Here is a 16996-nt window from a genome sequence, read left to right as displayed (position 1 = left end):
TCGTTACTTCTAAGGCAATATCTGCAATTGTTTTCACCTGACTAGGATTTGAAAAGTAAACAGTAGAAGAGAATAAAAAGGATTCCTTTAGATCCTATGGCATATGCAAGTCACTGTGAGTTACCAGCAAACACCGAAGTCTTGAGAATATTCCTAATTAAAAAAATATTTTTGATACCTTAAGTATATGTGTGATTTTACAGCCACTCTTAAATTTATTTATTTTGTTATATCACTTAAATATATTCCTATGTGTGCATGGAAGTTTGTATATTAGAGCCATAGCCTTGGAAGCATATGTGCCAATGCCAAAGGTTTTAGCATGCTTTTAGAAACGAAAAGAGTACACAGACACCTACACTGCCAAGATACAAGGATTAGACAATAATGAATTCAAAACTCAGGGAGTGTGATGGTTTGAATATGCTTGGCACATGCAGTACCATTGTTGGAATAGAAGTGGCCTTGTTAGAGGAAGTATGTCATTGTGGGTATGGGATTTATGACACTCATCCCAGTTCCCTGGAAGCCAGTCTTCTGTTTACCTTAGGAACAAGATGTAGAACTTTTAGCTTCTCCTGCACCATGCCTACCTGGATGCTGCTATGTTCCTGCCTTGATAATAATGGACTAAACCTTTGAACCTGTAAGCCAGCCCCAATTAAATGCTGTCCTTATAAGAGTTGCCTTGGTCATGGTGCCTGTTTACAGCAGTACAACCTATCTAAGACAGGGAGTACATTCTTGTTTGTTTTGTTTTGTTTTTTGCTTTTCGAGACAGGGTTTCTCTGTATAGCCCTGGCTGTCCTGGAACTCACTTTGTAGACCAGGCTGACCTCGAACTCAGAAATCCGCCTGCCTCTGCCTCCCAAGTGCTGGGATTAAAGGCGTGTGCCACCACCGCCCAGGGAGTACATTCTTATCAGTGCCTTAAAAACAGAATAGTGACTGTCCCTTTTATAAGACTGGGAATTAAATACTTTTGTGGGTAGCATTTGAAATCTAAGAGGTGCATGCATGTTTTGTAGAGAGTAATTTTAGAGAGTTAACAAAATATCATGTTCATTATGGATATAATGTTTTGCTTGGTCTTACCTATCCCCTGGGAATTGCTCATGATGTAAGTTATATTTAGTAAAGTTAATTAAATCGTAGTAAAATCTTTACATTGATGGCAACAAAGGCTGTGATTTCTGGAAATAAGAAAGTTGAAGTCTGGTTTATATGCACCTGACATCTCGTCCAGCATTCATTGCTAGGAAGTAGAAATGGAATTAACTGTTTATCAATTTTCCATCAATGATACCAGTGCAGTGCTCAGAAAAATCTTAGGTACCATTCAAAGATGTTAAGATAGTTTAACCTGCCTTGATATAGCAGCAGATTTTAAATTTCAGTGTATACATTGTATGTACATACGCGCATTGGAAGAAGTTGAGTTTTGTATTTGATAAAGATGCTTTAGACAATGTGGCAAGTGACTATAAGCAAAGGATTTCGATCTGGTTTTCATGTAGAGGGTGGAAACCACAGTTTAATGCCATGGTAAACCCGGATATTTCAAGCCATATGAGTATTCTAAGAATCCCCAATTTATTGCTAAAAGTTGTACGTTAAACTCTAGTCTGTGCTTTGTTTTTCTGCTAGCTTCATTCAAGTCTCAGTGTGTCTTGTTTGACCATGAGTAGAAGTCCTCATTCCTAGGAAAGTAGAGTTCAGGCAGGAAAGGAGATTGATGCTCCCAAGGTTTACCTTGGGTCATCTATCATTAATTTATTAGCATCCCCCAAAGAGTTATACACCGAGTATACAATATTTCATGTTTGACTTATCAACAGTAACCCAAAGATACATCAAAGCTGAAGAAAAAGACATAATAAGAAGTCGAAATACTGACAGAAGTTGGGAGCATTATTTTTCAAATGCTAAAAAAGATTTAGTGCAAACCAAAAATACTAATGAGATTTACAGGCACTGTATATATAAAGTGCAAAGGTTTGTAAAGGCTTTCTGGGATTTTTGGTGTTTTAAGAAACTATCAAATATATTTCTTACAAATATAAAGCTTCCTTCTCCCATCTAAGGGCAATTAAAAATCTTTGAAGTTTATCAATACTCAATACAGAACACATGTGAAGCAGACAAATTCAGTTTTGTTCTGGAAAAGAATAACAACTCAGTGTTTAAAATGTCAAAAGACATAACAAATACCACTGTCCAGAAACCACCCAGAAAAAACTGTCATCAAGGCCTTTGTTCTTCAAAAGTCACCATCCACCAGCTGAAGAATTTCTATTCAGATACCCTTAAAATAAAAGGAAATATGAGTGAGTAGGTTGTTAATATAAGGTCATCAGTTACTTTGAGAAATGTGGAGCAGCTTTTGTTGGTGTACTAACTGCGCTATAGGAAATGAAATGGATCCTGGTAAGAGAGCTGGGTCATTTAACCCATAGTTTAAAACAAAACAAAACAAAACAAAACAAAAAAACAGAAACCAAAAAATCAAAATACCTTACTTTACATTTTCATTTAATATATGTATGCCACAGTGTGCATGTGGACTTCAGAGGGCAACTTCCATGAATCTACCATGTGCATCCCTCACCATGCCAACCCCATTTCTTATTTTCTTTTCTGTTGTTGTTCTTTTTATTTGTTTGTTTGTTTTTTTAAGGCTTTGTTGAGCATGCAGTTTCATTTTATGATTTTTAGGAATATCAGAACCCACCTATTGAAGAATGGGTCAGAATCCATCATTGTTCTTTCAGAATTAAGAAAAAAAACAAAACAAAAACAGGTTAAACAGCCTTTATTCCCAAACTGTGATTTCTACCACTCATCATGCATTTGTATTTCAGATATCAGTTACTGCCATTTTGCTACAAATACATTGCAAGAAAAAAATCTGTATAATTATTCATATTTCAAAGATTGAACTAGCTTGTGGTGTATGATTTTCTTTAAAACTCTGAGTCCTTTAAAGAGTTTTGGGGTTTTTGGTTTTGTTTTGTTTTTTTTAAGGACAAGTTTCTGTGTGTAGCCCTGGCTGTCCTGGAACTCGATCTATAGACAGGCTGGCCTTGAACTTTTTGAGCTTTGCCTTCCTCTGCCTCTGATAGGATCAAAGCCACCACCACTGCCAGGCCATTTTAAGAGTAATTTAATCATATGATTAAAAAGAAAAGTTCTAGTAGTACAATAATCCCTTTAGTGCTTGTTAGGGAATGGAATACTTTGAACTTTGCTATGGTTCCTAAGAACAGGAACAAGTGTGGAATACTCAAGAGAGAAACTTGCCTTTGGCTCCCTACGGTGCCAGCTGCTAGAAGGCAGTTATTGCTATTTACAGTGGAAACACAACTTACCAAATTCATTAACTGTGTCTTGCATCTTCTTTAGCCTTTGGCTTGGACACTTCCTCTGTCTTCTAAGGGGAAGCAAAGCTATAGTGAGTGCTTTTATTTCTAAATCAACACTGCACAATAACTCACCAGGAAACAGAAGGAGAAAATGAACTCCTGGATATGGACCAAACAGAAGGCAGAGAGGGTGGCCTGGGCTATATTCTTCATTTGACACAGACATGCTCTGTTCTTTCCTTAGTTTTTAAGTTATAAGCTGTAAATAGTCTTAATCCTAAATTTCTCACTTTAAACATGTTTTTAATGGACCCTATAAAATTTTTGCTTGGGGCCAGCCCCGGTGGGGGGTGGGTGGGGTCTTCTTTCTTGTAGATTCTTGAAGCAGCAGAGGGGGAAGAGCATCGTTGGAGGATAAGACTTTGTTTTACAAGATATTTAGGGTTGCTGTATAATAATAAGTTTTCTTGCTACTGTAGCTGACCTGCCTGTGGTGATCCTCTGAGGCCAAAAACTGCAGTTTTTGGCACTTAGCACCTCTTCCTCAAATAGCAACGGATTAAGTAAATAGCCTTCGTACTATCTCAGCAGGAACTGCTTGGCTCTCACTTTCAGCCTGCTAGTTGGAAGTCACAGGAAGAAAAAATGGACACTTAGAAAAGTGATTATAGTATTTATTACTAAGTTGTAAAAAGTTTCCTATGAAACTTTTAAAGCTTTTATGGAGCTAACTGAGGGGAAAAGCAGAAAGATCCTACATGGGGAAGGGGAAAAATTCTCTAAGAGGGAAAGAGGGCAAAAATTCTAGTAAGGAAAAAGATTCTTCCAGGAGGGGAAAAGGAAAAAAATCTCTCTTCTCTTTGTCTTCAGTACTTATAATGCTTTCAGAATACATGGTCGCATGTTACAAAGTTCATCATAAGTTCCCACACAAAAAAATCAAATCATAAATTGCAATAGTTTACAACAGAGAATGTTTACACACGTATCCATTAGGAGTAATTATCTGGCTAAACATCCCTCACCTGTCTCAGCTCCACAGGTTCACTGCAGAATGAAAACCGTAACTAAGTTATTAGTGAAGTTTTGTATAGATAAACCCAGGCAATATTTTCTCTCCTGTCTTAGCACCTATAATTGGTTCCCTTTTTATGACCCTTGGTTAATTGTTTATAACCTCTAGGAACGTGCTCTGAGTAGGAGAAAGTCTAGTTACTATCTAGGAACAATTAACTGGTGACACTTGAGAGACTGGCAGAGTTCTCATTGCAGTTTTAGCTATCAGAAAAGGACCTAATATCATTCACACTATAAAAGAGCTTAATAATCACTGATATAATTTTAGGAATTCTTAGAGGATCATCAAAACTTAAGAAGTCATCTATTTGTATAGCATCTTGGTGGATCTGTAGAGATCTGCTCCAAAGGGGTGTGGTATTACTTAGTGATCGTTATATATGTTTAAAAATAACAGGAAATGCATATTAATAGCAGGAATCTTTCCTACAATGAATCCCTTATAGCCTTGCTTAATAAGGGTGAACCTGTCACAGATTATGTAATAATCCAAAGCAGGCTATCTCAGGAAGATCTCCTGCTAGTTACTAGCTTGTCTCATTATGGCTCCTGACAATTTTTCAAATGCAGAAGTATTGCTGGAATTAAGATGATAGTGTCTCACCATTCCACAGTGACCCTATCCTCTTTTTGCACTGAGAAGAGGCTGGCTGGCTAATCTCCACTGTGTAGGGCAATTATACTTTCTACTTCTTGTGAATGGATTGATCAAACATTTTTATAATTAATGGGTTGATCAGGTACTTTAAAAATTATAATTAATTGATAAGGGTTTTTACTTATTTGATATATAAAGTTCTTGTATCCTGTGATAAAATCAATTGCATGAAGTTTTCACTAGTTGTTCTTAAGAAGCGTTGATGTAATTAATGAAAAAAAAAAAAACCAGGCCATAAATTTGAAAGTGATCAAGGAAGGGCACATGGGACAGTTTGGAGAAAGGAAAGAGAAGAGGGAAATGATTTAATTATAATTTCAAAAATAAAAGAGAGATGTGGATACACTAGACTGTTAAGTTGGTACTTTTAATTTTTATTATTGTCAGAAGATTGTAGTTATATAAGTTATGTAAGCTTGAACCTGTGACTTCTACTCATCAGCTTTTATTCTACTTTGCACAACTATATGCTAAATGAATTGGATATTTCAGGCCCCTCAAAGAGCCATGTGTAATATACTTGGCCCTGGGGTGGAAATCCTGGGGGGTGCTATAGACAAGCCAGGGCCTTACTTGATGTTCTTATGGCATTGGGGGTGTGCCCCTCTGTTACTCAAGGTTGTGGCACCCCATCTCTTCTTCTGTGTTTCCTGACGTATGAGATGATCAGTTTGACCCCCAAAGACTCCTATTATAAAGCACCGCCTCACCACAGAAACAAAGCAATAATAACACCACACAGCTTTTCAAACCACGGAGCCGACTCAGACTCTCCTTGTAACTTAATTATCTTAGCTATACAGTGGCACAGTGCCGGCCATTATATAAATTGTCTCATTATTTACTAATCTCTGTCCAACAAATACATTGAACTGGAAACACTTTGATATCTTCTCTCATTGTATAAATTACTGTCCTAGTTAGCTCTGTCATCTAGATATTGCCTAGAGTTACCTGACAAGGGATTCTCAGTTGAGAGGCTGTTCAGTTCAGACTGGTTTGTGGGTATTGTTAGCATTCCATCTAAGCTCTGCCCAACAGTTACCTAGAAACAGCCAGGTAGGAGCCTGGCTTTCTATAAAAGGACTGTTTGGCCTCTCTCCATCTCTCTCTGACCCTTCTCTCTCTCTCTCTCTCTCTCTCTCTCTCTCTCTCTCTCTCTCTCTCTCTCTGACCCCTGCCCCTTTCTGTGTCCTCTCTCAGTCTCTGTCTCTGCATCTCTGTCTCTCTCTCCTGTCCTCCCTCCTCTGTCCCCCCCTTCCCCCCACTGTGTCCATGCGTTTCTGGCCAGCCTCTTCTCGTTGTCTCTCTGTCTCTCTCTCATTCCCCCTCTTTCTCTCTGTCCTTCTCTGTGCCCTCTTTCTCTGCCTCTACTCCCCTTCCCATGCTCCCAAATAAACTTCATTTTATACTAGACCCATCCTACAACCCATCATGCCCCAGCATGGGCCCACTTAACTCCCCACCCCACAGCATTCTACATTTTACAAAAAATATCACCTATGTCTGTGGAGAACTAAATCTTGATTTTTAATTGATTTAAGAGGGCTGAGCCCACTGTGGACAGCATCTGTCCCTGTACAAGTGAGCTTGGGTTGTAAACACCACCACCATCACCACCACCACCACCACCAAAGCCCTAGCTAAGCAGGGGTCTGTGACAGAGCTAGCAAGCAGTGTTTTCCCATGGTTTCAGCTTCAAGTCACTGCTTGGGTTTCAGACTGTTCTCAGTGACCGAATATGATCACTGGAAGTGGAAGCCAAATAAACTTTCCTCCACTAAGGTACTTTAGGCAGGGTGTTTTATTATAGCATCAAAAAATCAGAACAACTTCCATGTTTTCACATGTGAATCACAGGCTCTGAGGGCCCTTAAATAAAAGCAAGAACCACATGCCACTTGAATTATGTTAAGGACACATTTCATTTATATTTTCAAAACATGAGTTACACACACACACACACACACACACACACACACACACACATATTTAACACAATATGCATTTCTAATTTTAAATCTCCAATTTAACAAACTTTTAAAATCTTTAAAGTCCCCCCGCCCCTTTAAAAATTTTATGTGTTTTTCCTGATGTATATCATGCACCATGTGCATGCTTGGTGATCACAGAGACCAGAAGAGGGAATCCTATGTCCTGTAACCTGAGTTACAGATGGTTGTAAGCTTGTTGGGAACAACTCAGGGTTAGCTGGGAAAGAGCAGCCAGTGCATTTAACACCTCAGCCATCACTTCAGCACCCAAGAGCTTACTTTTGTTCTTCTTTTAAGCAAGGTACGCTAAGGGATAGCTATTATTTAAAAGTCTTTTGCTCTAAATAGCTTACACTATCAAGCTAAAGGCCTAAGAGAGTGAATCCCACTTCCTTGTCAACTGTTATGCTTATGACCATGTTTACCTTGGAAGAGTCCTTTGCTTTCTCTCCATCCTTGGATGCTTTGGAACTTGAAGTCTTCTTGCTCTTCTCCTAAAGCAATGGAAATGCAATGAGGCTTCTGCCATCACAAATCCATGGAGACACTGACTACATGCTGCCATTAGATGAATCCAGGATATTCTTCCTAGCAGCCTAGATCCCCCAACATTACTGAATGAAAATGGGTAGCTTGGTACTTATTTTTAAAATAACTGGATATATCTATGTTTTAAGCAGGACATTTAAAAGGCTACAAATAAGAGGAAAACGGGGTCACATAGGTGTTTCACATATCCTATCATTTCATAACATGAACCCCAAATATACACCACAATTTTATTTTAGAAAACCAGAGGTCCAGAAAAATCAAAGCTTTTCTTTACATAGCCAGAGTTTCATGTGCCATTGAGGAAAACAATGAAAACAAAACACAAACACCTGTTTTCAGTGATACGGAGAGAAATGGAAGTAACGATAGAAACTGCCTGCAAAGGCACAACACATTTACCAAAAAGAAGACATAAAAGGAAGGAATGTATTGGAAAGGAGTGAGGATAAAACAGGAGAGGAGAGGGATAGAATGGGAAATAAAGGGGAAAGAGAAGAAAAGAGGGAAAGAAGAAAACAGAAATATTAGTTAGGAGTTTCCAGAAGAGAGAAGTAGAAGGTAGAGTTAGGCAATAAATTAAATCACTTGGAAGGTATGAAGATGCAGCCATAAGTTGTGTTTAAAAGCAGTTGAAACAATGATGAACAGACTGTTACATCTACCCTTCCTTCTGTGTGATTTACAAGATGTGTTCTTATAGGTTAAGTGCCCCGAAACTATGATATTACACATTTATTTTCATTCATTTTATTAAACTGTATTAATGGGAAGAATAATGGGTTTAGGTTTTCATTCAGTTCAAATTACATGTTTGAACACTTATTAAATATCAGCACTCTGCTAATCTGAGCACAGAAATCAAAGATCCAATGACTGTAAGTAACGCCCTCAATGGGAAAAAGGGAGCTGGTACCAGGTGACCACATGCCGGGAGAGTGCTCAAAGGCTGCTAGGCTGGCCTAGGAAGGGACAAAGACTAGAAATGGCCATTAAAAGTCTTAAGTCAGCCAGCTGCACCAGGAGGGGACAAGAGGAAATTACAGACAACAAATGGGCAGAAGAGGGCCGGGGGGGTGGGGGGGGTCAAAGACTGCCATGCAAAATGAGCACAGAGTTATTTGTGACTCAAAAAACAATGTAGCAACCAAAAATGATGGCTATGGAGGTTATACACCACATGCAGAACCCTGATGAAATGTTGTTAAACGATGTAACAAAACATAAGGACAATTTTGTAAAATTATTTACTGGCAAAAACAAGGAAATACATTAAATAATAGTGTCGTGGGAAGTAGAATTATAACTTCATTTTAACTTTCTCTATAACATTATTCTATTCATTCTTCTCTAAAAAGATGGGTATTTCAAAGAAATCAGTATGAAAAAGTGTAGTACCTTTGTTGTATTCTTTGAGGTCTCTGTAGTTGAGGGGCAGCTATCCAAATCTTCTGAGAGGGCATCAATGGGGTCCCGGTCCTGATCAGGTTTCTAACATGTAAGTAGAAATACATGAAGATAGCTATAAAGCAAATTCCCTCATATTTAAAAGTAACACGTTTAAGAAGAAAAGCTCACTGGCATTTATTTCCTAAAATTACTAGGTAAAGGAAACACAAAGCGTGGGAACCTAAACATCTTTATTTTCCCATATTCTATTTTTTTTTTGAGACAGTTTCATGTAGTCCAAACCAACCTCAAACTCATTATGCAACTATGAATTCCTTACTGTCCCGTTTTCCTTACCCCCTGTTGGTTATAGGCATGTGCCACCATGCTTGGGTCATGTTACATTCTTCAGTACAAATTTTCTCACTTGGAAATCTGCTACTACGTTTAAAAGGTTCTTGTGGGAAATAAAGTTAGCAATATAGGCTTATCTGCACATATTGGCACAGGAGAAAGATACTTAACAAATTTTAGTTTCTTTAAAGTTTAAAAGAAAACTACATGTATAATAAAAACAAGGAAAGTATACATCATAGTATTTACCTCTGTTTTCTTAGTCGGTGGCTTCTCTGGTTTGTCCTTAAAAACAAGGTAGTGTTTTGGTTAACCACAGATCTCTATTTAGGTTCACTTTAGTCTTAGAGTGAGCATCTACTATACAAAACTGATGAACTGGGCACCTCACCCAGATTTCTACTAAGTCTTCACTTTCATAGCCATTTCAGTAGCCAGATGCAAAGATCTGATTCTGAAAGTACACAGAGACTATGTAGGAATTTTTCTGGTCCCAGGTATTAAAATTTATTACCACCAGATCACTGCGGTTTTTGATAGGTTGGTTTGGGTGGTCCTGGGAATGAATCTAGAGCCTGATACATTCCAGTTTGTTTGTTTTGTTGTTGTTATTATTTTGTTTAAAACAGAAAAGAAAATCTAAGTTGCCTAGGCTGAACTTCCCATGTTTCTTTAGACTTCCAAACGACTGGTTGTAGGCCTCTACCATGCCTGATGCGCATTATAGTTTCAAAAGATCTGAAGATGATTTTCAGGCAGGAATTGCAAGTATCACTAACTTAGAGGGTTCTCATCCATCTTAAGGCAAGGGCAATAAATGAAGTACCTCCAATGATGGCAAACAGGGTGGTGTAGTAATATCAACATAGGGGATGGTGACTGATAGCAGGAGACAGCATTGCAGGAACAAAGCACTCTTAGGGCACCAAGGCTTTGGCCAGGGAGGGGCTGCCCCACCCATAGCATCAGAGCACACCGATGGAGCTTAAACTCCCTTTTTCCATTTGATGAGCAGGCCTGGGAAGAATGATTCAACCTCTAACAACTAAAGCAGAGTTAGATCCAACAGAAAGGGGGAGGCAGTCAGATGGGCCTGTGTGATGAGGAAAGAGACCTGGTGCTTCCGGAGAGGGTTTTGTCTGTACTCCAGCTTTTAGAGCTGGGGCTCCTGTGGGAGAGGGTATCCAGGGTATGGACTGTTGTGTTTATTTGGCCTCGCAGTTCTTCCGCCATCCCGCACCTGCTCTCCACACACAGACGGCTTCTTTTACATCTCATTGCTTCCATCAGTTTTAGAGACTTTCCTTAAAAATTTAATTCTTAACTATATATTCTTTGAAATCATTATTATGACTTAGTAAGCATTATTCAACAGTAACTTTATGGCAGGGCCCAAAACATGACTATCTAATAAGACTATCTCAAGTAGATACAGCAGAGGGATAAGAAAGCCTGTTTGTCACCTCTGGTGGGACATTAAAAGTACTCAGTCACGATGTGCTTTTATGTTAGTGCAGCTTCCATTCACTTCCAGAGAAGTTCTACTTGGAAGGTTTGAGAGCAGCGACCTCATCTAGGCCGTTTGCAATAGTTTACCTTCCCATCATTGTCCAAGAGATGCCTGTATTCAGGGGGGATGGTGTCATCTAGGCCGTTTGCAATAGTTTACCTTCCCATCATTGTCCAAGAGATGCCTGTATTCCGGGGGAATGGTGTCATCTCTTTCTCCCAGTTTCTCGCTATGCTCTGCTTTGATTTTCTCCTACAAACATTGAAGAGAAAAAGCAAAGTTCATTTCTTTCTTCACTTAAAAAATACAGCTCAAAGTGTAGAAACTACTTCTTTTATAGTTTTGTGAAGCCAAACATAAGGAACCGAGCAACAAAACAGATGATAAGCAGAGAGCTGATGAAAATTGTGAATCCTTATTTTTCTATATGTCGGCCAAATCTGTGAATTTTCAACTGAAAGGATCAAACAGTTATACTCAGAAACCTTACTGGGAACTAAAAGCCACAGGAATAAATTATTTTTTCTGATTGAATTTTGCTTTTCATATTAAATGTCAGGTCCCAATGCCTTGATAATATTTATACCTCCATTTTAAAGCACTGCAAAGGAGCAAAACAGGAGATACTGATGCTTGAGCATACATGAGACTGAGCCAGCCATGCCCATGCTGGTATCCCTACCTGTGAGGTTCCCTGGTCTCTATGGAGTAAGGATACACCTTTGTGCAGCATCACAATTCAGGTTTTAAAATATATGTTAAGTTAATCTCAATATCCTATAATAATGATAGAACGATAAAAACAATGTCCTGTCTTTGTCACATTGCCTCAGATGCTCATAAAGTTCCTTCTCTTTTATTATTTTCATTATTTTTTTGTGTATGACTTGTGTGCATGCACCTATGCACATGAACATGCACAGGCATGTGCATGCTCCGACATGTATATTTCCAAAGTCATTCTTCAGCTTCCATTTTGCTTGATATAGGATCTGTTGTTTGTTCCAATGCACATGCCTGGCTAGCTGGTGCACAAGCTTCTTACAGCTCTCCTGTTTGTGTCTCTCATCTCTGTACAGGCTTGAATTACGTATAATAACACTAATGACCAAGGATTTGCACTCATGTTGTGAGGCTTGTGTGGTAAGTACTTTACCCACTGAGCCATCTTCCCAACTTCAGTTACTTCTTGATTCTAAAATATGATCAAGTCAATTGAAATGGCTTGTTAAATATTGTCTTAAATATACATGTTTATACACACTTTGTGTATGGGTCAGCTAGTTCATTTTGTCCTTCTAGAGAGACCACTGCAGAGTCAAAGTTCACATACACAGTTTGAATTTAGATTCAGTTATGCTTGCAAAAGAGGTGCAGGGGAAGGAAACCTGGTGCTAGGTCTCTAACACCATGAGTACACAGTGTATGTCTTTTGGGTTCTATGTCCTTATTCCCAAATAAGATCAAGAAAAAAAATTGGAAAACACTTAAAACATAGTTCTGCTTTCATTTCATAATCAGGATGTTTCGTGCAATGGAATCTGTTCCAGAAATACAATCATTAGTGAAAAAAAGAGAAATATAACCAACACTGAAAAAAAAAAAAACCGAAAACCAAAACAAGAAAATGAGATGGAGGAGGCTAGCTGTTCACTACCCCCAGATAATGCCAGTGTCTTTTTCCTTCTCTGTGGAGGCCAGGGGAGATCTTTTACCTTCACTTTATCATCCAGTGGTTTGTTCTCATCTGGATCAGGCGGTCTTTGTCCAAGACTGTCAGAAAGCTCATCCAAGGCATCATCAAGTTCTTTGTCTTTCTGCTAAAAGGTAAATCGTTCTGAATTAGTTACAAGTAGGACAAATTGTTCCGGGAAGCCATCCAGGAACCCCATCTTTTTATCATGGACATCTAGGAGTAGGTAACAGGGCCAGCCAGTATTGGAAAACTGACGTGCTGACAGTGAAAGAGACAAAGAGCAGTGAAAGCATCTGCCTCCCTTACCCAGCTGCATCATGAAAATACCATCACGTTAAGGAAGTCTTAGTGCAAGTATCAGATGCTGCACTCAAATAAGTGGCCTAAATCTTACCTAGAGGTTCCATAAACAAACACATCACTTTCTTTCCACTGAGAAATCAAACTTAATTTTAATCCACTGTTGGAGTCAGATGGTTAGCTAGCAGTGTGTGTGTGTGTGTGTGTGTGTGTGTGTGTGTGTGTGTGTATGGGAGAACACATATTACCAAGAACGGCTATAAAACTCAGTACCATTATCCTGACATTTTTTGGACCACAAAACTCCATAGAAATATGCTTGGTGTCATTGAGTGAAGAGGTTGTCTCTGACAAATTATGAGGGTTCACAAAAAGACTTCAGAGAAGTTCTGAACTAGTTGGGAATCTCTATTTTACCTCCAGGAAGCCCACTAAAGCTAAAGTGAAGTAATTAATAGAAGGTATTCTAGGGAAAGAAAGTGATCAATAAACTATGGCGACAGTTCAAGTTAACCAGAACAACATTTTATTTTACATTTGTTTCCAGTATAATTCAGCTAAGGGAATTAGCCTCCCAGTCTGAGTTTTCTAAGCTGGGAAAAGTGAGTGCTAATATCTATAAGGCATGCTGCTGAGAGAACTATATGTTGACACTCAGTAATAATAAGTAAACAATGCATCGTTATTGATCTTGTTATTATAGTAAAGTTCTATGAAACTTTTTCAAACTTTTCTTAACATAATAGGATCAGAATGTTGGCTGTCCATACTAATATGAGTTTAGTTTGTATCCATAAAGATTCCATTAAAAATATGTTTATCATCTATATTGTACAAGTTACCCTGCTGGGCTGCATCGTGGACTGGTTTGTAGTTATTCGGAACAGGTGTTTTCATACATTATCCAGGTTTATTTGCTGTCCACAGGAACCCTCTGAGTAACAGTATGTTTTTTAAAAAGTGGATAGAAACGAAGCTAGGTGCTTAAAACACATTGCTAAAGAGTGAATGGAAGCCAGGTTCTGACACTGAAAGCATGGTGATTTTTCCTCTGCATTTCTCAGCCATACTTATGTTTTTCTAGGTCCTTTTGAAACAGGCTTTGCTGCAAGGGTAATGTAATCTTACAGCTTTTTAAAAATATTTCTCAGGATGTACACAAATGCCATTTTTATTGACATGCTGTTATACCCAGCAAAGAAAGTTTGCATAAATTATGATAGTTTAGTTGATTCTGATGCTCATATTTAATTCATTAAAAATAGTTTTTCTCTTAGTTATACTGACATTATACATGCACATGCACATGCACACTCGCACACACACATAATTCTCTAATGGGAAAAGCAACGGGAAAGGAATCATTGTAAAATATCCTGGAAGACAGAGGCTAGTGGCTCACAGTAAGGAACAGCCTCAGGGAACCTCTGGACTTGGCCTGAGTTACTGCTGATTCTCTGATTCTTTCTGCTCCATCTTTTTGTCCCATAGATAAACACACACACACACACACACCCCAACATGAGTCAGAGAAAGAGATAGTCACACACGGAGACAGAGAAGGGATAGGGAAGAAGAGAGAGCGCGAGAGGGACAGACAGACAGACAGACAGACAGACAAAGAGAAAGAGGGGGAGGAAGGGAGAAGGGAGGGAGGGAGCATTTTGCTTGTTTTAAGCAATCAATTTCCATTAGAGCTCAGGAACACAGCTTTGTGAAGCTACCTGTGGCTAGTCTGGGCTTTGTCATCTCTGCCTTTGGATATTTTCAGATGATCTTGAGCTGACTCAACAGGGTAAAAACTCACCAGAATTCAAGACCACTGCATTAAGGAAGCTTTGATATCACATCAAAAGGAAGGGAAGGGAAGCTGACTTCACTAAGGGAACTTCTGATAGCAAATGAAGCACTTCCCTCATCAGAGAGGACAAGACCGGGTTAAGCATAGCCTCTTTATCTTTTGATGTTCAATGGGTAATGGATGGTTTGGCACTACAGACAATAATTTTCCCTGTTTTCATTTGTGGTAGACAGCTGCCTTATTTTCTCTCTTGTAAGAATATTTCCCAAGGAAAGTATGTTGCTTACCTCAGTGCCAGGCAGTGGGGCTGCTGCATGGGTGCTTGGAGCAGGTGTCTGAGAAACTACTTCAGAAATGGCAGCAGAAAGTTTGGCATCTTCAAATTCCTTTTATTAAAAAAGAATACTATTAACAAGTTGCATGTAAGGTTATAATTACAATATTAACATTTAAAATACATCCCTTAAAACTGCTTTATGGCTGCTTTTTCCTTTTATTCAAGTACATGCCTCATAGCATCTTCAAAACACTGTTTTTCTATCTCCATTTCTCAGTCTTCATTTTTTTCTCACTGTATTTTTACAATTTCTCCATTTCTATTTCTAGATCTATTTTTATTATTAATTATGGGATTATGCTTATGAGTGCAGTTGCCCATGAATGTCAGAAAGCGGCATTGGATGCACTGGGGATTGGAGTTACAGAAAGTTGTGAGCTACCTTCTGTGGGTACTAGGAACTGAATTTGTCCCTGTACAAGAAGATTAGCTGCCAGCTCCAGAACACCTTGAGCGCAAACTCGGTGGGTGGTCCCATGGTCCCCAGAGGACTCTCCACACGATCTTAGGATCACTGGTGAGTGGAACACAACATCTGTTCCAAAGCAATTGTGACAGGCCTGTGACAGCAGGAGCAAGGACACAAGAGCCCTGCCTGACCAGCTGCATGGGTTCCTTCTGATTGGTGCTGGTATACTTTGGTTTCAACACACCACAGTCCCCCGAGAAGACATCACTTCCAGGCACTGTAACAAGCCCAGGATCTTAGGATTACAGGATCCCAGGATAACAGGAGCTTGATCACACCAGGATCTCAGGGTCTCAGAGGAAGCTTGACTGCCAAGAACTCTGACACACCCAGAATCTCAGGTTCACAGTAGCCCTGAATCACAGGATCACAGAGGAAGCTGGACTCTGAGGAGTACTGAATCAACCAGGATTATAGGAAGGACAGGTTCGAATTAGATATATTGAGGGCAGCAAGCACTTGAGATAATCAGATGGTAAGAGATAAGCATAAGATCAGAAGCAACAGAAACCAAGGTTATTTGGCATCATCAGAACCAAACTCTCCCACCATAGCAAGTCCTGGATACACCATCACACCAGAAAAGAAAGATATGGATTAAAAGTCACTTGATGATGTTGGAGACTTTAAGAAGGAAATAAATAACTCCCTTAAAGAAATACAGGAAAACACAGGTAAACAGCTAGAAGCCCTTAAAGAGGAAACCCAAAAATCCCTTAAAAAGTTACAAGAAAACACTACCAAACAGGAGAAAGAATTGAACAAAACCACCCAGGGTCTATAAATGGAAGTAAAAACAATAAAGAAATCACAAGGGAGACAATTCTGGAGAAAGAAATCCTAGGACAGAAATCAGGAACCAAAAATGTGAGCATCAGCAACAGGATACAGGGGATGGAAGAGAGAATCTCAAGTGCAGAAAATTCCATAGAAAACATGGACACGACAATCAACTAAAATGTAAAATGCAAAAAGATCCTAACTCAAAACATCCAGGAAATCCAGGACACAAGGAGAAGACCAAACGTACAGATAATAGGAGTACATGAGAATGAAGATTTTCAACTTAAAGGGCTAGCAAATATCTTCAACAAAATTATAGTAGAAAACTTCCCAAACCTAAAGGAAGAGATGCCCATGAACATACAAGAAGCCCACAGAACTCTAAATAGACTGGACCAGAAAAGAAATTCCTCCTGACATATAATAATCAGAACAACAAACGTACTAAATAAAGATAGAATATTAAAAGCAGTAAGGGAAAAAGGTCAAGTAACATATAAAGGCAGACCTATCAGAATTACACCAGACTTCTCACCAGAGACTATGAAAGCCAGAAGATCCTGGACAGATGGTATACAGACCCTAAGAAAACACAAATGCCAGCCTAGGCTACTATACCCAGCAAAACTCTCAATTAGCATAGAGGGAGAAATCAAAATATTCCATGACAAAACCAAATTCACACAATATCTTTCCATGAATAATGCCCTTCAAAGG

General features: G+C 38.9%; 1 protein-coding gene across 8 annotated transcripts in view; it reads right to left on the bottom strand.

The window, feature by feature from the left end:
* Nucleotides 1-997: 997 nt before the first annotated feature.
* The window catches only part of Cast (calpastatin), a 114870-nt gene continuing 98871 nt past the window's right edge, over nt 998-16996 (bottom strand). For 6 of the 8 annotated variants that reach the window (XM_029485007.2, XM_029485011.2, XM_029485009.2 and 3 more), the window contains 8 exons: nt 14978-15076; nt 12609-12713; nt 11053-11145; nt 9633-9668; nt 9039-9131; nt 7517-7585; nt 3369-3430; nt 998-2305 (listed from right to left, as the gene is read on the bottom strand). In XM_029485007.2, the coding sequence (XP_029340867.1) occupies nt 3377-3430; nt 7517-7585; nt 9039-9131; nt 9633-9668; nt 11053-11145; nt 12609-12713; nt 14978-15076 (549 nt within the window). In that variant the 3' untranslated portion in view covers nt 998-2305; nt 3369-3376. The remainder of the gene's footprint in view (nt 2306-3368; nt 3431-7516; nt 7586-9038; nt 9132-9632; nt 9669-11052; nt 11146-12608; nt 12714-14977; nt 15077-16996) is intronic. The other 2 variants (XM_029485008.2, XM_021180601.3) reach the window with 1 other exon arrangement.

This window comes from Mus caroli, unplaced genomic scaffold (genome assembly GCF_978045245.1).
Source record: "Mus caroli unplaced genomic scaffold, Mus_caroli_1 scaffold_15, whole genome shotgun sequence".
NCBI lineage: Eukaryota > Metazoa > Chordata > Mammalia > Rodentia > Muridae > Mus > Mus caroli.
Note: the sequence above shows the minus strand (reverse complement) of the source record. Positions and strands in the feature narration are given on the sequence as shown.